General features: G+C 39.3%; 1 protein-coding gene across 1 annotated transcript; it reads left to right on the forward strand.

Moving 5' to 3' along the window:
- The first annotated feature begins 14,402 nt into the window (after positions 1 to 14,402).
- LOC306768925 (type-2 ice-structuring protein-like) lies at positions 14,403 to 18,387 on the forward strand. Its single transcript, XM_079257404.1, has 8 exons — positions 14,403 to 14,436; positions 14,532 to 14,622; positions 16,356 to 16,397; positions 16,768 to 16,800; positions 16,929 to 17,038; positions 17,214 to 17,348; positions 17,882 to 17,990; positions 18,155 to 18,387. The coding sequence occupies exons 2-8, from the start codon at positions 14,568 to 14,570 to the stop codon at positions 18,220 to 18,222; spliced, it is 552 nt and encodes a 183-aa protein (XP_079113530.1). The 5' UTR covers positions 14,403 to 14,436; positions 14,532 to 14,567; the 3' UTR covers positions 18,223 to 18,387.
- Positions 18,388 to 25,641: the final 7,254 nt, after the last annotated feature.

Consider the following 25,641-nt stretch of genomic DNA (forward strand, 5'->3'; position numbering starts at 1 on the left):
GTTTAACAAATATCAATTTACAGAGAAAATTCATGAGAAAACAATAATCTTAATAAAAACAGTGCACATACTAAAACGTTTTTTTAGTTATAACTAGGAAAAGAAATGAATTCTGATTCTTTATTTTATCCATCCATTTACTCCAATCCAGCTTCAGCATGTAGTGTTTCCTCAGAGACTATACATGGTAAATCCACAGTGATCCATGATGACACCATTATTTATCAGAGTTACATTACTACAAATCACTATTCCTACTATGCTGCTATGAGACTTTAAAAAGTCAGCGTCAAGTTCTCTGTGTGTCTGAAAAGAACGAAAAGAGGAAAAATAATGGTCCTCTTTGGTTGGAATAAAGCAAGAAGACGTTTCTGAGGCAAAGTGACACCAAAAAGCAGTTAGAGTAGGTTTAGTGGGGATAGATGGTAAACAGGAGCATAAATGACTGAATATGAAGAAAAATTGTATTTTGTGTTTGTTTGGGTTCCAATGAAGTTCAAATTCGATGCACGTTTGATATTTTCAAGTGTTCCACAGGGATCTGTACCCAACTCACTACTTTTTCTGCTCTCAGCTGTCAGATTGTTCTGTTAAAAATGTAAATATGTAAAGATTTTCTGTTGTGTGTTTCTTTGAATGTCAATATTATTTTGTCCTAAATGCCAAGTCTCGAGAGAATGATTTCCAGATCAGAAAAGGCTTAGTCACTGTTGATCTGTATGTTATTTTGACAAAGTATGTTAGTAATAAGTCCTGTTTTCTTGTTTTGGTTGGTCTTTATGCTGTTATAGCTATTGATACATTCATTTTACACAATTTCTGTCTGAATCAACACGTTTGCATGGAACTAGGGTTAAAAGAGATGAGCGTCTCCAGGCTCTTTCACATAAAAATGGGTTGGAGTTCTAAGGGATGGTAACTTGTATTTTCTAGGAGGGTCACTGGTGGTGGGCTGATGGTACCCATTTCTCATATTCATACTGGTGCCGTGGACACCCAAACAATGCTGGAAAACAGCACTGTCTGCAAATGAACCACTCAGGTAACGTAAGATAGTGATAAACAAAAGAAAATGACATTGTTGTCATGAAGACAATTGGTGAAATTTGTAGAATTAGTATATTCATATTGGGTTTTTTAGAGATTTAATTATAAATTTTCATAGTGCTAACAATAAAAAAACACTTTTTTTTTTCTTATTAACAGTATACCAATGCTGGGACGACCTGGAGTGCAACCATCCCAGAGCATTTGTCTGTGCCATGAAGCTCTGGTGAAATTACCACTGATTCAAAAGCATCAAAGCCAAAAAGGGGAAAATATTCATCTTTCATTTCTGTCATTGCTGTGATGCGCTGCAAGGAGGGAATGAACAATAGTTGCAAAGATGCAAGGCCTTGCATCTTTCATAAAAGCAAAAAATAGTTAAATAAAAATATCTTTTAGCAGTGCTTTCCTCTGCAGACTTATCTGTTCTTTCTGTTGTCTAAAATAAAAGCTTAAAGCATTGAAAAAAGCCTGAGTGTGTGTGTGTGTGTGTGTGTGTGTGTGTGTGTGTGTGTGTGTGTGTGTGTGTGTGTGTGTGTGTGTGTTTGTGTGTGTGTCTTACTCCGACAACGATGGAACCATTAAGTTTTTTTATTTATTTTCATCTGGAACAAACCTCAGCCCGTTTTTAATTGTGAAAGAAGAAAAGCAGGAAGACAATGATTCTCTTTTATCACACTGTTGTCTAAAATGTTTTGAATTACATCCACCAAATATCATTTACAATGTGCAAAAATATAAGAAAATGTGTTTTTTTTTTAACATCAGGCGTGGAGCTAGTGGTCATGGGGGCAACCATCTAGCCCAGGTCCACTTAATTTAGCTCATCAGGGCTGCAACCTTGTAGGTTTTCAATATTTCCCTGCTCCACAGCACCTAACTCACTGAGTTATTAGGCAGTACTTGGTATAATTAGGCAGAATTCCATCGGATGTAGGCTCCATTGAATTTGAGCCAGGTGTGCTGGAGCAGGGAAACAATGAAAACTTGCAGGGTTGTGGTCCTCAAGGGACCAAATTGAACAGCTCTGCTGTAGCCAGTCAACCACATCAGGACAGATGGATCACCAGAAGAGCCAGCCTGGGTCGAAATGGGGAACCGAGCAGAATTTGATGAGGCAGTATGAGGTACAACTGATACTTACTAGTGGTTCTTATTCTTTCTGTGTACTGTGAATCTAATGCACCTAAATGATTTTCTTTATGTTGTATTTGGCTGTTATCATTCCACTCTCACTCTGGCTGTGCGTTTTAACCCTATAAAGCCAAATGTCTCTCATCTGATACATCCAGTTCTGAGACATTTTGCATTACTTTAAGGTAGGAACTTTACTCAGAACCCTGTTCTACACCATATTATATTGGTCTCCTGCACCCCTTGTGGAAACCAAAAAGCAGAAGACTATAATACATGGGTGGCTGTAGCTCACGAGGAAGAGCAGTTGGCTTGCAACTGGAAAGTTGGGAGTTTGATTCCAGGCTTCTCCTGACTATTTGCCGATGTGTCATTGGGCAAGACACTGAACCTTAAATTGTCCCCCGATGTCCCTATTGGGCCATGAGTATGCGTATGTAAGTCGCCATGGACAAAAGTGTCTGCTAAATGACTATAGAATGAAATACTTTTGATCGATTGCTTGGTAATAAATGACATTAAAAAACAAAAAATACTTTATTAATTCCCAAAGGGAAATCAAATCAACTTTATTCATCATACTTTATTCATCCCTGAGGGGAAATTCAGAGTTCAAGCCAGCTCGTCCAAGGTCAGACATACAGACATGTAACATTCATGACAAAAGAGCAATACAGAGCCAAGCTTAGGCCATGCAGCTAGTTTACCAGCACTGCCTGACAATAGATAAGAACAGCGATACATTATGATCATAGGGGCAAAAAAGGTCATGTAACTCCGAGCCGCACCAGGAAGATGCGGTCCTGACATACAGAGAAAAAAAACCTCATACACTGAAGCACAAACTAAACAAGACACACAAAGTCCAGGAAAGCGGTGAGTCATGTGGGAGGTTCCAGGCGAGGAAAACAATTTGCCCTCGGCCTTGAGTCCATAGCCGTTCTCAGGCAGGCAGCTCCAGCCAGCCGAATGGGGTGGTCAATTTCCACCGATTCTAGCAGACATTTTCTCCATGTTGTTATCGATTTTGCAGACCAGCTCCGGAACCACGGCCAGATGACCAGTATGAGCCAGACTGGCATCCTGCTTACGGTCGAGTCCGGTCAACGCAAGAGTCTGTGCACTGCTTGCCCGGCACATACCGTTACAGAATTCTGGCAGCCTGCCAGTTGTTGCCAGAATCTCACGGGTATTGAGGTAGATCAGGACTCCACCAGCGCCAATCAGCAGAATCCTGATCACCAATCATCCAAATTTTTAAACATCCTCCACATCCTCAGAGGACAGAACCGCCAGACACATCGGTCTCCATCTGGCCCATGAGTCTTGAACGTATCGAGTCGGAAGCGTCCAGTCAGGACATGCGGGCTCCCCTCTGCCCGATCTTCGGGTTGTGAAAATTTAATCAATTGTATTGAGAGACAAGCCGATCAAATCCATGATGTAAATTTGAGTAAAGAGATTTAAAAAGAGGCTCTGAGTCAGACAGGACAAAGTCGCAGACCAGAGTGGGAGGGAGGGGAGGAAACAGGAGCAAAAGAAAGAAGCGTCCGCCTTCACTGAGAGCAGGAGTGGAAGAGGAAATTCAAAATGGTAAAAAAAAAATTCTAAATGGCAAAACATGCCAAAATTTTTCAGATTCTTTTTAAAAGACCAAATAAAGACTTTCGGTTCAACATTTGGACATTTCCAACCAGTTGTACTTAGGTTGGACTTTAAAGGGTTGATACTATCTGGGTAGCATATTAGGAATATTTAATTTGTATTTATTCACACTTTTTACTATGTAGAGTGTTGTACAAGTGTACTTTACTGAACTTGCATTGAAACTAACAAATCATCAGACGAGACACTTGAGAATTAAAAACTTCACCAGTTTAATTGTTTAAAGACTTAACCAAGAAGTGAGGAAATTATTTTTTTAATGTGACATCATCATTTGACACTTTAACAAAATGTAAAACAAAAACATCAAGTACAATCTGTATATATCTACTACTTTTTACCATGTAATGTCAGAACTGGTGGAATGTAAAGGTGGCTAAAGAGACAGAAGCTTATTTTAGAGTATTGCCATGCAACATGGGATTGGGGTGTGTGTTCACTATGTGTGTGTGAATGATTTTATTTGTCCATATATATTCCTCGTTGCTTTAAGATATGTAAAGCACTTTGCGCTGTTTCATGGATGAAAGGTGAAATATAAATAAATTTCAATATGCAAAAGATATCCACCAGGGGGCAGTAGACACGTGTTAGACAGCAGCGCTTAGATCACACTTTTGGGGTTAATCGTGAAAACCTCATAAAAATAAAAATAATGGCTCTAATAAAATCTGAAAATAAGACAAAGTGTGGCCTACTGAATATCAGATCCCTCCCAAATAAGTCTTTATTAGTCAATGACTTGATAGGTGATCACCACATTGATTTATTCTGTCTTACAGAAACCTGGTTACAGCAAGAGGATTATGTTAGTATTAATAAAGCTACGCCAGCTAACTATTTAAACTTTCATATTCCTAGAACTACAGCCAGAGGAGGAGGTGTTGCAACTATTTTTCAGTCAGAATTTGTAATTAATCCTAAGCACAAAACTAACTATAAATCCTTTGAATTCCTGACATTAAATTTATCTCATCCAAAATGGAATTGAGAGAAACTGCTCCTTTTAGCATTAGTGTATCGCCCACCTGGACCTTACTCCGAGTTTCTGACCGAATTCTCTGATCTCTTGTCTGAGTTAGTGCTGACTACTGATAAGGTCATTGTACTAGGTGATTTTAATATTCATGTTGACGATGAAAATGATAGTTTAAACATTTCCTTTAGCTCTATTCTAAACTCAATTGGGTTTTCACAAAATGTCAATGGAGCCACTCACTCTCATGGTCACACTCTTGATCTTGTTCTAACATATGGTATTGAGACTGATAAGCTCATAGTATTTCCTCAAAACCCTGTATTGTCTGATCACTTCTTATTAACCTTTGAATTCACTTTATTTGATTACTCACTGACCAAAAATAAATTCTACTATAGTAGATGTTTATCAGACAATAATATTACAAAATTTAAACAATCAATTGAATAAATTTTTTCACCTCTACCATGTGTTAGCATGACTGAGAGTCCCCCTTTAAGCCTTACTCCTGCTCAGATTGATCAACATGCTGGTACTATAACAGCTTCAATGCGTACAACCTTGGATAATGTTGCTCCCCTAAAGAAGAAGAAATTAGGTAAGATTATGAAGGCTCCCTGGTTTAATTCCCAGCTTCGAGCTCTAAAACAGGCATCAAGGCGTTTGGAAAACAGATGGCGTTCATCAGGACTAGAGGAGTCTCGCTTAACCTGGAAAGAAAGTTTAATTGTATACAAAAAAGCCTTACATACGGCAAGAACAGCTTATTATTCATCATTGATAGAGGAAAACAAAAACAACCCTCGGTTTCTTTTCAGCACTGTAGCCAGGCTTACTAGGAGTCGGAGTGCTGTGGAGCCATGTATTCCTTTCTCACTTAGTTCTGATGATTTCATGTATTTTTTCAGGAATAAAATTGACACTATTTGAGATCAAATTCACAATACTCTTCCTTCTACCTATAATGTTGAGCCTGTTGTGGTCTCCGAAGCATCCTTAGAACCAGGATCTGACTTGTGTCTAAATAGTTTCTGTCCTGTCCAACCCTCTGAATTAACTAAAATAATAGCTTCATCTAAACCATCCACCTGTATCTTAGACCCTCTCCCAACGAGCCTATTTAAGGACATTTTCCCTTTAATTAATACATCACTACTAAGTCTTATCAATATGTCTTTAGTGACAGGATATGTACCACAATCATTTAAAACTGCTGTAATCAAGCCTTTACTTAAAAAGCAATCTCTGGATCCAGAGGTGATACCAAATTATAGACCTATATCTAACCTCCTGTTGATGTCCAAAATTCTGGAGAAAATAGTTTCAGCTCAGCTACATGCCCACCTGAGCAGAAATAATTTATTTGAAGAGTTTCAGTCAGGATTTAGAGCTCATCATAGCACTGAGACGGCATTGGTGAAAGTTACTAATGACCTTCTTATGGCCTCAGACAAAGGATTTCTGTCCGTACTTCTGTCGTGTTTGATCTTAGTGCTGCATTTGATACAGTCGATCATAACATTCTGTTACAAAGACTAGAACAGGTGATTGGAATTACAGGTACAGCGTTAAGCTGGTTTAAATCATATTTATCTGATAGACTTCAGTTTGTTCATGTAAATGACAAGTCCTCCTCACAAACTACAGTAAGTCATGGGGTACCTCAAGGTTCTGTACTTGGACCAGTACTCTTCACGCTATATATGCTCCCTTTAGGCAAAATTATTAGACAGCATGGAATAAACTTTCATTGTTATGCAGATGATACTCAAATATACTTATCCTTTAAACCAGATGAAACAAATCAGCCCAATATGCTACAAAATTGTCTCATAGACATAAAGACTTGGATGTCTAGAAATTTTCTCCTCTTAAACTCAGATAAGACTGAAGTAATTCTCGTTGGATCTGAAAAACTCGGAGCTAAATTTTCCAGTATTAAAATGAACCTGGATGGCACTACTTTAGCTTCCATTGGTACAGTGAGAAACCTTGGAGTAATATTTGACTCGGACCTGTCCTTTGTCCCACATATTAAGCAGGTTACTAAAACAGCCTTCTTTCATTTACGTAATATAGCCAAAATTATGGACATTCTGTGGATAGAGGGGTGTAGGGAGGTATGTGTGTGTGTGTAGAGTGGGGTATGCGTGTATGGAAGAATGGGTGTTTATAGAGGGAGCAGGGATGTGTGTGTGAGGGGGTGTGTGTGTATAAAGAACGGGGGTAGGAGAGTGTGAGTTTGAGCGTGTATAAGAGAATGGGTGGATAGGGTGTGTTTAAGGAGGAAGTGTGGATGCGTGTGGGTGGGTGCGTGGAGGGTCTTGGTGCTCGGGGAGCGCTGCTGGTGCACTGGGGTGCGGCTTGGCTGCCGCTCGGTGGCGGTCTGGGATCCCGGCCCTCCGTCGGTGTGGGCTGGGCCCTCTGCCTGCGGGGTTGGGGGGTTGCTTCCGGGCTCTTGGGGCCGGGGGGCCCGCGCTCTGTCTGCCCTGGGTGGCCGGTGCCCGGCGGGGCCGGTCCTCGCTGGTCCGGGCCTGCTGGGGCCTGTTCCCCCTGACTGCGGGGGACTCTGGCTGGGACCCCCCTCTGCCTCCTCCTGGGTCGGTGCATGGCTGGCTCCGGGGTGGGGCGGTTGGGGTCTGCGCCTGGGGTTGGCTGCCGATGGCCCGGGTCTCAGGGGTACTCCTGGCGTGCCTCTTGCCTTTGTGTGGGAGGGGTCACACTGGCGTGATCACCTTTTCCGGAACACGTTCCACTCTGCATGTTCTGCATGTGACACAGTCACCGAGTCGTCTGCAGGTTTATTCACTAACAGCAGCTAGTTTTCTCATTTCTGTTTGTTTCTCATTTATATTTAACTTTTTAGATTCATAGTTTAGTTACTATGATCTAAAGTTGGCTTGTATGTGTATGTATATGTGTTAATACTGGCAAGTGCGTATATGTTTGTACGTATGTATGTGTGTGTAGGTGTGTGTGTGTGTGTGTGTGCATAGAGGTGTGTGTGTATATGTATATGTGTATATGTATATGTGTACATATGTGTATATATATATATGTGTATATATATATATTATGTGTGTATACGTATGAGTATATGTATGTGTATGTATGTGTGTGTATGTGTGTGCATATGTATATGTGTGCCTGTATGTGTGTATGTATACATCTGTAGGTTGTTTTCTTTCTTTTTGTTTTTGGGTTATTTTTTAGTTTTTTTTTTCTCTCCCTTTCCTCTCCCTTTATCTCTTTCAGGTGTTTTTTCTCCTTTCTCTTTCTGTCTTTCGTCTGTCCTCTCTGGTCCAGCAGTACAAACTCTACAATTCAAACAACAATACAAAATAAATATAGAAATAAAATAAAAAATCAGAAAGTCAAGGGGATCATTATATCTATAAAGCTTCCCTTGGCAGAGAAAACTTGCTCAGCAGAACACAGCATCCAGACCATCATTCTGCTTGCCTAAATGCTGGACAAGACAAAAAAAAAAGAAAAAAGAGAGAAGGCTTTTTTTCCATAGGTTACCGCGGTAACCTATGGACCGGGATTATTTCCCAGGATTATTTCCGAGGAAATTATTTCTCTGGAAATAATCCTCCAGGAAAGGATCCTCAGGCAGCCTGTAGTGCACCGTTTCTCCAATGGGGGTACACGTACCCCTGGGGGTACTTCAAGGCATTCTAGGGAGTACGTTAAATGTTTTGAAAATGTTTTTTTTTAGGTTTTCTTTAAAACATCCTTGAACAAAATAATACAAATAACATTTTTCATAAATATTTGATATATTTCATCCAACGTAAGTATACATTCATAAACTAAATTTACATTAAAAGTAAAAATAAAGTTAAAAGTTTAATAAACCAAACACAAATGACAAAGTGCTGTATTTCATGTTTTTTGTTTTTTTAACCAAAAATTCTTTGCAGTGGTTAGGGGATAAGTAGCTGAAAAAAGTATTTTACAAGGGGTACTGTGTGGCAAAAAGGTTGAGAACCGCTGCTCTAGTGGAACCTGAAAAAGCCCCTCACAGCAACAACCCAGACCCCTGACAAACAGGTTTTTAAACAAATAAAAATGCTGCATTGTTATGATGTAACTGCGCTCCTAGTACTCTGCTATGTATATTTCTCTTTATGGCATTAAACCAGTGATGTCACTGCATCAAAGTGATGTCACGCCACGTGTTGACTCCCACATAAACGTAGGTAAATGCTTTTTTTCCCCATTTGTTTTGTGATATTTTAGATATGATAAATATAATCAAAATGTATTCATGAACCCTGGAACAGGTAACCAGCCCATAATAGCTTTAATATGACATGTGGTAGCTCCTGCTGCTTGCTGAGAAGTCACGTCACATTTCCAAACTTCATTACAGAGCAATGCTCCGTCATGCTGCAACACGACTGAGAAATAAATACAATGACTGGAGATTCAGCATGCATGAAGTTGCCTCTCCCCTCATTCTCAGTAAAACTTCATAAAGGTAGTGTCATGATTGGTGGTAAAGACCCAAATGCAGAGAAGGGATCCGGAGATGCTGAGTCCGGATGTTTATTCCAAAGGAAACCAAAACAATGAAGGCAGGAAACCGCAGGAGTCTTGACCAAAAAAAAACACCTGAGCTAACATGACTAGCAAAGGACGAAACGCAATGATCCAGTACCTGAGAACACAAGCCAAGGGGGATAAATACACAGAGGATGTAACTAGACACAGGTGAAATGAATCAGAAAATCAAACCAGGTGAAATAATGAGCATGAACCTAGACGTGAGAGAACTAAACAAGGAAAACTACAAACTAAAACAGGAAACCAGACCTAAAGATAAAAACAAAATATCATTTCATTACAGGTAGTCTCTGACGTTTGTGCTGAAAAAATTTAATTTGCCTTGGTTTAGTTTTTGAGATGATAAACATTCTTTATAAAGTTATTCTAAACGTTGTCCAAATGTCAAAAACATGCACAAGCACGAACAGGAAACAAACAAAACCATTTTCAGAGGAACAAAATTGCAAATTAAAGTGACAAGATGAAGACAAAAAGAAGAAAATTTGCTTTCACTTGCTTTCATGTGGAGTATGTACAACGTAAATGGGAATTATCAGGCATTTTTTCGTTGGAACTTTCTGCTTTAATTATCACACTGAATGATTAAGCAGTAAATTATCAGATTCCCAGCAGAACCTCTTACAACACTTCTACGGAACCCACAGATAAACTAGAAACCACAGAATTTCCTGAAAACTAAGATACTACTGAAACTATTTAAGGAATATTTTTAGCTAATGTTGCAGCAAACAGTTTGCAGTTAGCAAGCTGCTTTCCTAGCACAAATGAACTAAACTATCAGCTGCAGAAAAAAACGACACTAACATTTCTGCTTGCAGTTGCTGTACAGTAACATATTCACATAAGTAACACAAACTGTAATATGAATCGTGATAATTGTGGCTAAATTATATTTGGAGTTGTGTTACTGTTGTTTCCCCTGTACGTCCCACACACTCATGTATCAGTGTCAAATTTATTTCCAAAGTTTCTTTTCAACAAGTCTGTACAAAGGGCTTTCTAAATTCATGTAAAAGGCAAAGTCCAATTAAATTAAAAAAATAACAGCAAACACAGACAATAAATTCACTTAAACCAATTAAAACATGTAAATAGACAGAACTCCAAAGATACCATTCATTTATTTCACTGGGGAGAAAAGTTAACATGTAAAAAGATCAGCCTGAATTGTTAAATCTGGCATTTTTACATGGTTAACCTCATTCAGCCTAATGCGCGCCTAGCAAAGTGGAGTCCATGCCCTGTTCAAAGGGATTTAGGCGTTTAGTCAGAAGGAATAATGTTGTCAAGCTGAGAGAACTTGTTGTCCATTACAACAAGAAGAGTTGCAACAACTTCAACTTAAGATAAGTTCAGAAATCCATTAATATTTCAATGATCCAGTCAGTTAACTTCAGAAAAGATGTGGTGGACATTTAAACCAACATGCGTGTGCCTGCAATGTGACGTCATAGAGTGTTGAGCTCAATGCTCTGAAAAACCGAGCCGACCGCCATCTTTTTTCGACATTTAAAATCATTGTAGCTCAGTTAGTTTATTTGTTGTTGATGTACATTGGTCGTCTCATGTATTTCCATCTCAAATTATTCATCAACTGATTAAACCTGTAATGAATATTTTATATCTGTTCATTTCGTTCATAAGTTAGCATGTAGTGCTAGCTGGCTAGCTGGAGTGACATATGAGTATTCAATGTAGCATTGACACCAAGCGGCAACCTCCGGTGGTTAAAAGTGAAGCCTATGCAGAAGTGTATAAAACTGCAGTTCCCCCTTCATCCACTAGGGGCTGCAAAACAGAGCAAATCCCCATAGACTCCCATGTTAAAAAGACCAACTTTACAGCAGAAATAAACATGTTTCCAGCCTGGTACAAATATCCATTTTCTGTTTAATAGGTCAGGTTTACCTTCATCACAACTGTGGGGGGAGTGAATTTTTTTCTAACTCGCCCATTTAAAAGTAATTTAATCTCGAAGTTCGGTGTATTTAGGGGCATGTCCTTTTGATTGACAGACACCCGATCTTCTGCTTCAAGTAAGAAGAACGTAGAACAACCGCAGTTTTTAGCCTGTCAACAACGTGACTTAGCTTTAGCCTGCTTACCTCCGTTAGCTGGTTAGTTATCTCCTGTTATCCAGTAACTGTTATCTCGAGTTTAGCTCGGTTAGCTCTTAGCTACAGAAAGTTTGCTCGGAGTTCGCTCAATGCCAATCATCCACCATGATGCTTACAGCCCCCCTCTCAGCTCCACCTTTTTCCCCGTATTTGTATTTTCCGGGTGAGACAATGCACATGCCTCTGCCAAGATGGCAATGGTTAGGAACTGCCCACTGAGCTTCAATTCAGCTCTTCGGAGACCTATGGGTTGCATAGGTTGTTGCAGCAAACAGTTTACAGTTAGCCAGCTGCTTTTCTAGCACAAAATATATCTTTACTTTAAAGGAACTGATAGCATCCTAGATCACATTAAAGTAAAGTGAAATAGCAACTAATTAACAAATGTCAGGCATCATATTTATTTGCAACAAGTATTTCCCACAAATAACATGCATTGATGCGAGTGAAACAGTGCAAAGATGGGTCCTCATTATTATGGAAGCATGTGTGAACAGTGGGGACATTGTACCTGAGTCAAACTGCTAATTTACGCAGAATGGCGCAGCAGTAGGGGTGAACAGCAACGCAGTCCACCAGCTGGACATTTGAAACTGCTTTTTTTCTTTCTATACTGATTTTGCACTTCTAAAAATACACACACAGAAGGAAACTGTACTGAAGGTGTTTGTGCTGATAAGCGTTGCTCATGTTTTTATATCTCTGTGTTTGTGCATTGTTACTCCACTTCAGTGGTGCTTTGGATCAACTTCCTCTTAATTCGATGGTCCTGCAAGTGTTGCAAGAGGCACATTAACTGTCCATTATAACCTGAAGCACTGTCATCAGGCAAGGAACTGTCTTCTTCCCTCTGCCTACGTAGACTGTGTGTGCTCCTTCAGCACTGAATCACTTCTGAAAACACATTCAACTACAGATCGCAGTCAAGCCAGGTCATCGTAGGTGATTTCAAGGCTGAGCTGTATATTTTTCCGAACTTTTAAAAATGCAATAAGGAGGCCTTTGAAATTTTAAAGACTAGTTTGAGGGTGCACGGTGGCATAGTGGTTAGCACTGTGGCCTCACAGCAAGAAGGTCGCTGGTTCACTCCTTGGCTGAGGCAAGGTTTGGACAGTGCCCCTTACTGTGTGGAGTTTGCATGTTCTCCCTGTGTATGCGTGGGTTCTCTCTGGGTACTCCGGCTTCCTCCCACCATCCAAAGACATGCATGTTAGGTTAAATGGTTACTCTAAATTGCTCATAGGCTATTATAGTGTCATATTATAGCCTATATATATACATATATATATATATATATATATATATATATATATATATATATATATATATATATATATATATATATACACATATATGTATATATATATACATATATATATATATATATATATATACATATATATATATATACACACACACATATGTAAAGCCTATAGGGAAGCGTTTCTTTTTAAATGCATTTTCTACATTAAAATGTTGAGAGCTTTATGTTTTTAAGTCAGTTTTCAAGGAATCTGTAGTCGGCTAAGTGATCATTGGATAAATTAGCCTTTTTTATTAGTGTTGTTAAACTGTTATGACATGACTTTCCTTCAAGTCATGAAGCAGCAAACAGATACATAGGATTAAACAACGAGGAGCTGCGTTTCACGGCATGACGTGGAGACGCCACAATGCAGCCTTGTCATCACCATGGTCCCACACAGGAAACATTTCATAACAAATGTTTATTTCTGTTTCTTTTATTTAAGATTATTATTATTACAAAACTTGCTAAATATGCTAAAGTAGCCTATAGGAACTATTTTATGTGGGCCTCTATCGTTTTTGTGCCAAACAAATTGTTAAGTAGCTTCTCTCATACACCTGTCAAAAATCAGCTGATCTGGACCAGCTGATTAACGTGTTGCTATGGTAACGCCAGTAAGGGAATGATAAGGCAGTAATTAAACGTACCAGCTATCAGTGACCACGGTATAAATTAAGTGATTGTGTCATCCCACTCCTCTCCTCTTACCGCCTGCAGGTGAATTGTCAGGTGTAATTATTTGCAAAGTTCAATGTTTCACACTCTACATACAGAAATCTCCTTTATGGTTAATTTATTACACAATAGCTAAATATTGTGCATATGGAACTTTATATATAAAGTATTTTCCTCGTGTTTGTCGAGATACATATAATCACAGGTTCATGTTGCTTAAAGAGCAAAACTTCATATTCTACAATGTTGCACAACAAAGAATGTATTTCTTGCTCTAAAAGCATTTGTCCCCGCCCCCCGCTGTGCGTCCCTTCTTTTAAATTATGAAAGGTGGCAACCCTACGTGGAGGTGATACGTTACCGGCTGCTCACTCTGTAAAAAAGGAAAAATAACAAGAACAGCATAAATTTTATTTGTCCTTAAAGAGCCACTCATTTAGCAGCAGATCAGTAACGTGTCTGGATATATAAACGTTACATGTCTTCATGTTGTATCTGAAATGTTCTGTGTTGCGATCTGCTTAAACTGCACACAGTTCAGATGAAACCTTGAGACAAACAGAAGTTTTATTTCCGTCTATACAACAAGCTAAAAGCCTGAAACTCCTCAGCAGCCAGTTTAGAAGCAAACAAGTCATTTGGATGAGAGGAAAACCATGTTGAGGAAACACACGAAGCCCAGTTTCCTTTGAATGGAGCTCTTTGTGTTGCCATGACCTGCATGACTCTGACTTTACACCAACACACAGTTTGTGATAAAAACTGAGGACATGGTCGGTGTTGTAATGAGAATGACCAGCAAACCTCTTCTCAGTTCCTGATTTAGTAAAGATGTAAAGATAAGTGACAGGATATAAGAGCTGGTGTTTGACCTGCTCAGCAGCTCAGAGCAGAACTGAAGATTCAGGCTGAAACTGAAGATCGTTCTGGTCCAGGTTTGATACAAACTCTCCCACTTTCTTCATTCTTCCTTCTTCATCCTAAAACACCAGAATAACAAACATGTAACATGACTGTCTCTTTACTGAAGGTCATCATCATCATCATCATCATCATCTCCAGGAAAATGTCGACTCTGCCTTTGCTTCTTGTTGCCATGGTGGCGCTGACCCGAGCTGCTGGTGAGTATGTCTGGTTTAGTAGAAAGTTATTGGAAGAGAAACGTGGGAGGATGAAGATGGACAGAGACAAAACCTCCTGGACATCAGTGATGTGTTTCTCATCATTAATATGAGACTCATGATAAGGCAGAACCCATAAAAAAAATGAAGATAAGTAAAAGTTTTATGGGTCAGACATTTTTATTTATATGAGGTTTTTATTTGGCCCCTCAACAAAACGTCACAAAAGAATTAACAACACTTTTTGGGGATATTTACCAGTTATTACCAGGTGTTATATCAGTACATTGTGGTTTTCTGCTTCCTGCTGGGGCAGAAGAAGAAGTTCCACATCGTGTTTAGAAGGATTTGAAGCAAAATTTTCACCATAATGATGCAAAACTACGGCGGCCCGACTGTGTCACAGCAAAACAAAAGCCACAACGCAACACATTAAGCCACAACAGATTTTATTATTTTTCTTCTCGGGACCACCGCAATGAAATTTAGGCTACATGATCTGAAAGTGAGCAGCGGCATACGTAACATCACGGGAAGCTGTTTTCAGTCCTTACAGATGATAAACGGGAGATTGTTTGAAATAGTCACTGACGGTAAATAAATGCAAATAACTAAAATGCTTTAAAAAGTGTATTAATTGTAGTATTGCCTATGATTATTGTCTCAACTATGATATGTACACTAATCCCTGAAAATATTTTATTTCTCTGCATTGCATTTTATTATTTCTGTGTTGCGATTCAACAAAACAATTATTAAAAATGAAGGATGCTTTCTATAGTTGCTCGCCATCTCCACTGCAGCATTTTGAGCTCCTGTCACCAATTTATCAATCTATTTTGACCTGTAGGGAGACCACGGATGCTCACCAATTTCCAGTATGCAGTGTGATCAACACTTACAGTATTTTCCTCTCTGGACATTCAGATGAGGCTGATGTTCCGTAATATCCCGGTAGATTTATACATTCCAGTCAAACTCAAATTTAAGTTATCAAAAATAAGACATATCCAGGTAAAAGAGTACTTCTGGTCACCGTGAAATCAGGAAAGGTTTGTTTGTTTGTTTGTTTGTTTTTGTTTTGTTTTTTTACCCGTCTTTTCATTAAACCAAAGTTTTCCGTTTCACGGCAACAGGTTGAGATAGTCATCCCACCACATACCACGAACATGCAATAACTCTTTATTTACATAGTTGACACAATAGTTATAATGCATACTGACATTATTTTAATAATTTTTATTTTATTTTTATTTTTTACCATCAGTGTTTTCTTTTCTTCTCTTACTTTTTTCCAACGATCTCCCGCTTATCATCTGTAAGAGCTGAAAACAGCTTCCTGTGACGTTACGTACGTCGCTGCTCACCTCAGGTGATGTAAATTCCATTGCGGTGGTCCTGAGAAGAAAAATATTCAAAAGAAATATCACTTCCGTTGTGGCTTAATGTGTTGTGTTGTGGCTTTTGTTTTGCTGTGAACCTTCAGGGCCACCGTGCAAAACGTCTCAGAAGCTGTGTGTATCGTATGTGTGGCGCCGGGCTTTTCGGGGTTAAAATAACTCCAAAATGTAGGTTGAAGAGAAAACGTGCAATAAGAGCTGAGAATTAGCTTTGGTTAAAACTTTACCTGCCTGGCTTCAGCAGCAAGTTTGTGTGATTGTATAAATGTCATATGAAAAAAAATGACACTGGGGTTAAAATACCATCAAACTCACACTAATGTCTCAAACCAGTTCTTCCAGATGCAGAAGCTGGAAAAGAGATGGAAGCTGAAGGTTTGTATCTGACACAATATAATAAAAGATGAAGTCAAATTTCATCATGGAATCATTTATTTGTTCTTTTTTAAAAATTAAATTTTTAAGGTAAGAAATTGGAAATAAGTATACATGTACATACCTGATTCACCCTTTACTCTTTAAGCCCTGACTTATTAAACAACAAAATTCAAGCTTTTATGGGTCAGACTGTTTCTTTAATGTCAGATTTTTATTTGCTTATATATATATATATATATATATATATATATATATATATATATATATATATATATATATATATTTTTTTTTTTTTTTTTTTAATTTATTTATTTATTTTTTTTTTAAATTTTAATGTGACTAAATTCCAAACTTCACTGTTTTCCAGTTGGAAAAGCTGAAAAACCAGCAGAAACAGGAGGTTAGCAGCTATTTTTCATCATTTATCCAAAATAAATTTTACTTATTTGTCATGTTTTGCAATGAAAAGCTGGAAAAAATGGATTTTTTCTTCAGTGCTAAAGTGTGCAACTGAAATATCTTTTTCAGGAGAGGTCGATGTTTTCAAGAGGGCCTACAGCTGTCCATCCGGTTGGAGTCAATATGGCCAACGCTGCTTTCGCTTTGTTCCAAGACATATGATCTGGGACGATGCTCTGGTAATGCTCCTGTTTGGTCAAAATATGCTAATTATTATAATGTTAACCTGAATATATTCTCTATATTTCTGGAGTTCCAGCTTTACAAACAACATTACTTGATAAATTATTATTGTGATAATTATTTAAACATTCTTATGGATGGTGGTTTACTTTAATTTTCCCTCCACTGCAGAGGAACTGCATCTCTATGGGTGCATCGCTGGCGTCTGTGCATAACTCCGGCGAGTATCACTGGATCCAGAAGATGATAGCAGAACACACTCATGCACAGCCTGAGGCTTGGCTTGGAGGCACCGACCTGGGACACGTATGCATGATTTATTTCTAATGAAGATTGTTTTAAACAAGCTCTTTGTCTTTATTTTTTTAAATTGATATTTCCAGGTGTCCCACAGGGATCATTGTCCAACCCACTTCTTTTCCTTCTAAAATGAATGAATTCCTGATGCTGTGATGCAGCGGTGTGTTGACATGAACCTTTCTGCAAACTCAAGTCTAACATTTAGCAAAAACTGTCAGAATATTCTGTTTAAAAAGTGTAATGATGTAAATATTTTCTGTTGTGTGTTTGTTTAAATGTCAACATTTTTCCTCCCGAAAGCCAAAACTTGAGATGATGATGTGTGGATGAGAAACAGGCTTGCTGGCTGTGTGTTACTGTCTGTTACTTCTAGGCTCTGTTTTATTGTTCTGGTTGGTCTTTCTGCAGCTTTATCTATTCATCCATTCATTTTACATCGTTACTGCTGATGGGGCATAAAAGAGATGAGCTTGTACAGGAACTTTAATATAAAAAATGGCTTGGAGTTTTAAAGGTTCATAACTTCTCATGTTTTCCAGGAGGGTCATTGGAGGTGGTCTGATGGGACACCTTTCTGGTTTTCATACTGGTGCCGTGGAGAGCCAAACAATCATGGTTACCAGCACTGTATGCAAATGAACTTTTCAGGTAACTTAAGAATATGTAGTTACATATAGTTTACACATAAATATACATAAATTGGTTAAAACAGTCAAATCATTTGTTATTCAATATTATTTTTTGCGATGTTTAATTCTGAATATTCATTGTGCTAAAAATGATTTGAAATACAATTTTGTTCATGTTTTCAGAACACAAATGCTGGGATGACCTGGCATGCCACCATCACATAGCTTCTGTCTGTGTCAAAAAAATCTGATGAATCCATCAGTGATTTAAAGGAATCAAAGCAAAAAGAAAAAAAAATTATGGAAATTATTCTGTCTTTATTTTGTGGTTTTGCTGTGACTCTCTGCAAGGAGGGAATCAGCAAGTGTTGCATCATCTCCGAGGCCTTGCATCCTTCAAAGAACAAAAAAATATCATATAAAACAGCTTTTAGCATCTCTTGCCTCTGCAGGCTGATCTTTTCTTTCTGTTGTCTAAATTAAAAACTTAAAGCATCGAAACAAGCCTGTCTGTGAGTGTGTGTTACACCTACAATTATAGTACTATTCCATGTTTTAATTATTGTTGAAAGATGATAGAATATTTAACATTATGAAGTAAAAAAGGAAAGCTTGTTCTCAATAAATGTCTCATTTAACAAGATCAAGCAAATATAATGTTGAATGTGCAAAAGTATAAAAAAAGCATTAATCTGCACTAAATTAAGCAGAATTAAGGGGGAGACGGTGGTCAGTACATGTCTGCCTCTGTAGCGCATATATTTTTGGTTTATGCATATATCTGTAGTTTTGATAGTTGGCCATTTGATTGTTGCTTTCACGTGAACGTCTTCAGTGCTAGCTAAAGCTCCATATTGACACATTACTGCCACCTAGTGGTTGGAAGCTGCATTGCAACTGAACTTCTGATGGGTGACATAATATCTGCTGTGCCTTCAACTGATAAGCTAAGCTGCAATCATGGACTTCATGTGCAAAATTGAACTTTTTAATTTTTGCAGCCTCCTAGGTTGTGTCCAGGACTTATGGCTGGGCTGTGGCCCTGAAGATAATGAATCGATGTTTTAAAGAATTTATTTGTGTGAGACATTGCTTGCCTCAGCAGAATGGAAAAACTGAATATGGACACAGTTTCTCTCCTATCTGGGAAGCACAGTCCAGCTTGGACTAAAGGCAGGGTACACCCTGGACAACTCGCCAGTCCATTGTGGCCAATGTGGATTAGTTTTAATTGGATTACAGTGAACTAGTTGAATTGATTATGTATGTAAAGATGGGATGAGTTTGCCGTGAAGTGTGCAGTGCAAGTAAAGCTAAATTTAATTCACATTAAAGTTGTTTTTATGGGAGCCATGCTGGCTGTTGGCAAAACAGAAATCTTAAATAGAAATACTGCAGGGACACCTGACATTAGCTCCTCAGTTAAAGACCCTGACAGGAAAAGCACATGGTGACGTGTCATTTTTTATCATTACATTTTGTGCATCACAGAGTTCTTTTATTGTCCCAAGTCTGTCTTTTCTCTGACTTTGTTTGTCAATGACAGCCATCATTTGATCGCCTACCTGCTCACACTGAGCGGCTGTCTCCGATGGCCTGATTCACAATGAAGTGAGTTGAGCACATAATTCCATTTTTGGAAGTATCTACAAATTAGACATTGTATTAAAAGGCTGTCCCTGTGCATCCAACTGAATGCTACCTACGCCTGCTGATAATTTATCAAAGGGCCTCAAAGTGGTATGAGATGTGTCCCTGGATAAATAATAATGGTTGTAACAATCTGAAGAATATATGGGAGAAAGATTTGCCTTGTACATTGGATGAAAAAGCATGGGAGGGGATTCTTTCCAACACTGAAGAACATCTAAGAGAAGCTAAAGGCAAATTCATTCAGTAAAAAATAATTCATAGATATTATTTTACCCCATCAAGGCTTAATCTTGTGGGTTTATTAAACAATGATTGGTTCTGGAAATGTGGGGGAAAAAAAGTGGCACATTTAATCCATGCATTATGGAAATGTTCTAGTTTTGCCCTGATGGGAAAATGTTATTGATTACATGAACAGCTGTAAACTTCCCAGATCTCCAGGACGATATATCCTTAAAGACAGAACTATAGTTCCCTAGTTAAGTAAAAGTATCTTTAAAATATTAAAAACAGGCCAAATGACATGTGCACGGACCATTATGAAATGCTGGAAAGATCCTCAAGGCCCCACATTAAACATGTGGACAACCCAGATGATGCGTGCGGCAGCATGTGAAAAGATGCTGCAGAGACTGAATGCTGATCATAAACAGGATATTATGAAGCAAAGATGGGATAGTTTTGGTGAACATAAGCTCTGAATTGCCGACCATGTTTGCTTGCTTTCCTGCCATCTTATTTATTTACTTATATTTAATTTTCATTTTTCCCTGTAACTTTCCTTTTGTGTTTGTTTGTTCAGTCTGTTTGTTTAGTTTGTATTTCTTGTTTGCATAATGGGAAAAAAAAACAAAAACCTTAAATCATATTAAAAAAAGAAAAAAAAAACGATGAACTGAGTTGACAAACTGTTGCATTTATCAGATCATCCGCGTTATCATGCAAGACTTTTAACAATCGTCTTTTTGAGTTCCTTCAGTCTCTTTCTATAAGTACCACCTGGAACCTGAAACTGATTAATCAGAGGAACATCGTTTCGAATCCTAAGTAACCGTTCATACATTTAGTTTTTTTCTCCTTTCTTGCCAGTTTTGGTGATGTGACAGTGATTAGTATTTCTCTCGGTCAATAAAAATGGATTATTTCTTCTCTTTGCTTCACTTAGAATCACATGTTAGAGAAGGGGGGGGGGGGGGGGGGGGGGGGGGGGGGGGGAGTGTAGAGGACAGTAGGGCTTGGGAGGGAGAGGGATGGGGAGGGTGCTGGTGAGGAGGAATAGGAAGCAGCGGGAGGGTTGTGGGGAGGGGTTGTTGGGGGGGATGGTCTACGGACGTGTCCTTGTCCTTGGGGATCCCGCCCCTGGTATCGTGGTGGCGCCGGCCCACGATGGTTTTGCTCTAGGCGGGCAGACCTGGGTCCTGGGGCCTGTGGGCTGCCGGCTCTCTGTGCGGCCCGCGCTTCAGCACCCGGCACCCACCGGGCCGGCTTGCCATCGCCCTGTGCAACCCGGTGCCCCTGCCTCGTGGCGCCGGGTGGCGCCTGCCTGGAGGCTTCCACTGCTCTGGGCTCGGGGGACGGCGGCTCTCTCTGCTTTGCCTGCCCGGGCTCTGTGCGCGGTGGGCTTGCCGGGCCCTGGGGGCCTTGGCTTCCTCCTCTACACCTCGGGTCGTGGTCGTGTTCCCCTACAAGCACTCAGCTGATCTTTGATTGCATGATCACAGATTGAACACTCACACGTGCACGCCCACAAAGCGCTCATCTTCCCCTCTGCTTCCTACTAAATGTTGCTGATGACTCTCTGTAGGTATGTTTAATAACGGTTGGTATTGTAATTGTTATTTTATTAATTCATTTACTTTTTTTTACTTTTATTTTTCATTTTTTTTGTCTGTTTTTGAATATTGTCACTATCCTACTTATGTCTTGTTGTATTTTTTCAGTTTTGCAAATACTGTAACTTTAGCAGCTTAGACACGCCTTCCTTTCTGTCTCTCTTTTTCTTCCTTTCATTTCCTCTTTTTTTTTTCTCTTTCTCTGCCAGGTCCAGCTCGGCCATATCAAGACTGACGATGATTGCAAAATGATAAAAGGAAAAAAAAATAAATAAATAAAATAAAGTAATTATCATAATAATAAAAATATTCAGATTATCAAGGGCAGCTATATATATGAGATGTCTCCCTTGACAGAGCAAATCTGTCTGGCAAAAATATGGCACGCAGATTGCTGTTCTGTATGCTGAGATGCTGGACAGGACAGGTTAAAAAAAAAAACAAAAAAAAATCACGTTAACTGTTTGGTCCCATTGCTTGTGATGCAAATCTGACTGTGTGATCACAACTAGACCATTGGTTGACTGCCTTGTTTCCACCCTAATACTAGCTGCTGGAGGCGGCTACTGGATTGGCTGCCTCGTCATCATCTTCAGCAGGACCAGCTCGTCAGCCCTATTTAAGGAGCAGGCTGGCAATCATTCAGGGCAGCTGAGTGTTGATGGCTCAGTTTGCCTCACTTTGTCTTGGTTGTCAGTCTGGAAAGTGGTTTTGTGGTGTCGTATGGATTTGTACTTTGTGTCTTTGTGTTTGTGAGCCCAGTAGGGGTGTTTTGTAACCTGTCTTAAATAACTGTGATTTTGTTGTGAGGGGACCGTACCCTGAAACACTGGGTTTATTGCTCACTACAAATTCTCTCTAGGAATGAATCTAAGCGACTTAACTGGGCGAAGTGTGATAGAAACATGTAGCATCTCACATTTTTCAAATCCATGCTTTGTCCTCATTTAAATGCATGTAACACTGCTGCATGTATTTAAACATGGAAGACCAGGAACAGGTCAGCTGAAAAAGGTGACGGGTGAAGAAGTTCTCTGGCTGATTGATCAGCAGAGCAGTCCATTCAAAGCAGAGAGACTCAGACTTTTGTCCATATTTGTTGGAGCCTCACTGAGCTTCTCTGGAACCGGGTACGATTTCAGGCTTTGTCAGACTTTTATTTTGAAAAATTTGCTTTCTCCATGTCCTATGTGATCCCTCCCTTCTATTTGTCTTCCCCTGCATCCTATTCTCTTCCTCCCCTCCCAGCTCTTCAGATTCTATGCATCTTGTCTGTTTGTATGCCTTTTTGTCTGAATTTGTCAAAGTTTTGATCATTTTGTTGGAAATGAAACCAGTTTTTTTTAATCAGTCCAGCATCTGGCTGCAGCCTCTGTAACATCTGGATGTGCTCGCCACTCATTCCATTCCCATCAATTGGGAGAACCTGAATGAAAGACAAGTCGTCCAGCTCTCTGTCCACTTCCACAGGTCGCTTTTAAGATGTTTGGACCTGAGGAAAGGAGGATTCTCTACTGGTGATGGAAACGGTGAGAAAGGTGTGCAGAAGCTCATTTATGATTCATGAAACTGCAGGAAACTGGCTTCTACTGAGGGAAACACTGCTTGTGTTTTACTCCAGAAAGTGTTGAAGTTGTGGATGAAGATCAGTCTGTTTCACATTTGAGTCGAACAGAAAATGAACTGAATTTTCTGGAAAAGTTCAAACTTATGAGGATCTCTGATCCAAGATCCCAGCAGAAGCTGCAGATTTAATCAGGTCTAAACTGTCTGAGAACAAAGTTTAAAACTCTGAAGGATAAAGCTGTATCAGGAAACGTCTGAATTGTGAAAAATATAAATAAAAAAATGAGGCCAAACAATAAAACCCTCCACGAAATAAAAGGGTTGGTTTGGACATGTTAACCATAACAAGTCAAAGTCCTTAAACTGGTCTTCATGAGGACACTGGGGTGGATATGTGTGATATAATCAGAGATCCTCAGTCCTGGTCCTGGTGGGCCTGCAGTGTTTTCCAAGTGTCCCTGCTGCAGCGCACCTGATTCAAATCAGTGTGTATTTAGCAGACGTGTGCAGAACTTGTCAGAGTTTGAGTTGCAGCTTTGTAAACCTGCAGGACAAGGATCTCTGTCAGAGATGATGGTTTCAGTTCTCAAAAAATGCTGCTTGGCCACCGGTGGGGATTTCTGATCCATCGTAGGGATGTCAAGTTTCTTCTTTGTTTCTTATTTTCTTCTTTTAAAGAGCAAATGATGATTTCTTCCTCCTCTTCTTGTGTTTGTGTTCTTGGAAAAACACAAATGTTGCTCTGAGGTTTACATGAAAGTGTCATGATGGTAAAACTGTCATCAGAAGTTACATTTTCCTTTTCAACACAAAGTTTATGTGAATTTTTAGTCCGAAGCAGATCAAATGTTGGTAAAACATAACGAATCAGAGCTGATGTTAAAAATCACAGAAGAAGCTGAACTTGGACTTTTTAGTTCAGGAATAAAGTTGATGATTGGAGTGATGTAGAAACAGACCACTTCCGGTTTATCCCTCCCCCACTTAGTTTGTTTTACAGATACAGAAAATATTCAGGTATTGTAGATAGAAGACTGTTTCTGTAACAAACAAGGCTAGTTGTTGCTTTACACTTTGCTTCCTACAACATTAAGTTGTTTGATTATAATTAGACCAATATTAGGCTGCTTTAGAAACTATGAATGAAGGGAATTATGTCAGTTTAACTGTTATTAGATCAATCTACTGAATGTTTTTGTGTTAAAATGGAAATAGGTCCTGTTTTTATTTGCAGTAATGTGATCAGTTTGGGGAAATACAACAGAGTGAGATATTTGTCGTCAGCAGCAGAAGAGGAAGCAGAAAGTGTCATGTGGTTTGTAATTGTCACATTGTCAACTGAGAAGAACTTTTTGGTTTATTCTATTCTACAGTCATTTAGCAACGCTTTTATCCAAAACAACTTACATATGAATGAGAACGACACAAGCACAAAATCAAACAGTAGAGGACATCGTAAGAAGGTGCTGGTGGACTGTCCAGTTGGACGCAGGTCCCTCCATGAAGTGCTACAGGCTTCTTTTGTTTTTTTTGTTTTGTTTGTTTTGTTTGTTTTTGTTGTTTACTCCTCTCCTACCCCATAATATCACCTATGTTATAATACAAAGTATTAATACCATAAAGTTTGTTGCAAAGACTGGGCTAAGTTCTCCAACTTTCCAACAAATATTGCTAAACTAAAACTTTATATATATATATATATATATATATATATATATATATATATATATATATATATATATATATATATATATATATATATATATATACCCAGGGACCAGGGCTGGGACGCAGGCAACGGGGGCCGTGGAGCTGGCGGGGACACTCGATATGGGGGCTGTGGAGCTGTCGTGGGTAGTGGTCCAGATGTCCGGAACGCCAGCCTAGTTCCCAGAAAAGGGGACTGACCCAGGCCAGTCGTCAGTGTCTCCTTCTCCTGGTCTTTTTGGGTGAAGGCCAGGCAGTCTCCGGGTCCAGATGTTCATAGGTCAGGAGGTGTTTGGCTGCCTCCTGACAAAAAAACTCGAACAGTGTGATCATCCCTGCTGGGTCCTCGTTTGGCTGGATCATTCTGTCATGGTGGCGGTGAAGATGTGGACCCAAACACAGAGATGCAAAAACTGGGATGCAAGTTTAAGACGGATTTAATGCTAAAAGAAGAACACAGGGAACTAACACAATGATTTAGCAACTCTTCTTCTTCTTCTTCTTCTTGCGGTTCCGGCAGACTGAACACCACGGGGTGTATTGCTGCCCCCCTCCACTTAAAGGGAAATGCACCTCGCATCTACTCATATTCGATCATGAAGTCCGGAAGAGGTTATGAAGTGGAGCACAGCCTCCGCTACGCCCTTACAGTTCACATTTGGATTGAGGAGAACTTTTAATGATACTGAAGAGAATCCTAGCTTCATGACATCAATAAAAAGAGCTCTTCTGAAGTCCGCATATTTCTCACATTCCAACAGCACGTGATGAACCGTTTCTGACTTTCTACAGAGGTCACAAAGACCATCTTGATGTTTTCCTATTAGAGCTAGATTATTTGCCAGGCCACAATGTCCAAGTCTTAATCGCGTGAGGATAACTTGCTCCCTTCGGTTTTTCCCACAGATTGGA

The sequence above is a fragment of the Telmatherina bonti genome (genome assembly GCF_933228915.1).
Source record: "Telmatherina bonti genome assembly, chromosome: 18".
NCBI classification, from domain to species: Eukaryota; Metazoa; Chordata; class Actinopteri; order Atheriniformes; family Telmatherinidae; genus Telmatherina; species Telmatherina bonti.

Coding starts and splice junctions, on each gene's coding strand:
- LOC306768925 (XM_079257404.1), top strand. CDS start 14,568: ATGTCGACTCTGCCTTTGCTTCTTGTTGCCATGGTGGCGCTGACCCGA. Junction 16,801..16,928: donor AAAACCAGCAGAAACAGGAG/GTTAGCAGCTAT, acceptor TATCTTTTTCAG/GAGAGGTCGATGTTTTCAAG. Junction 17,349..17,881: donor GAGGCACCGACCTGGGACAC/GTATGCATGATT, acceptor CATGTTTTCCAG/GAGGGTCATTGGAGGTGGTC.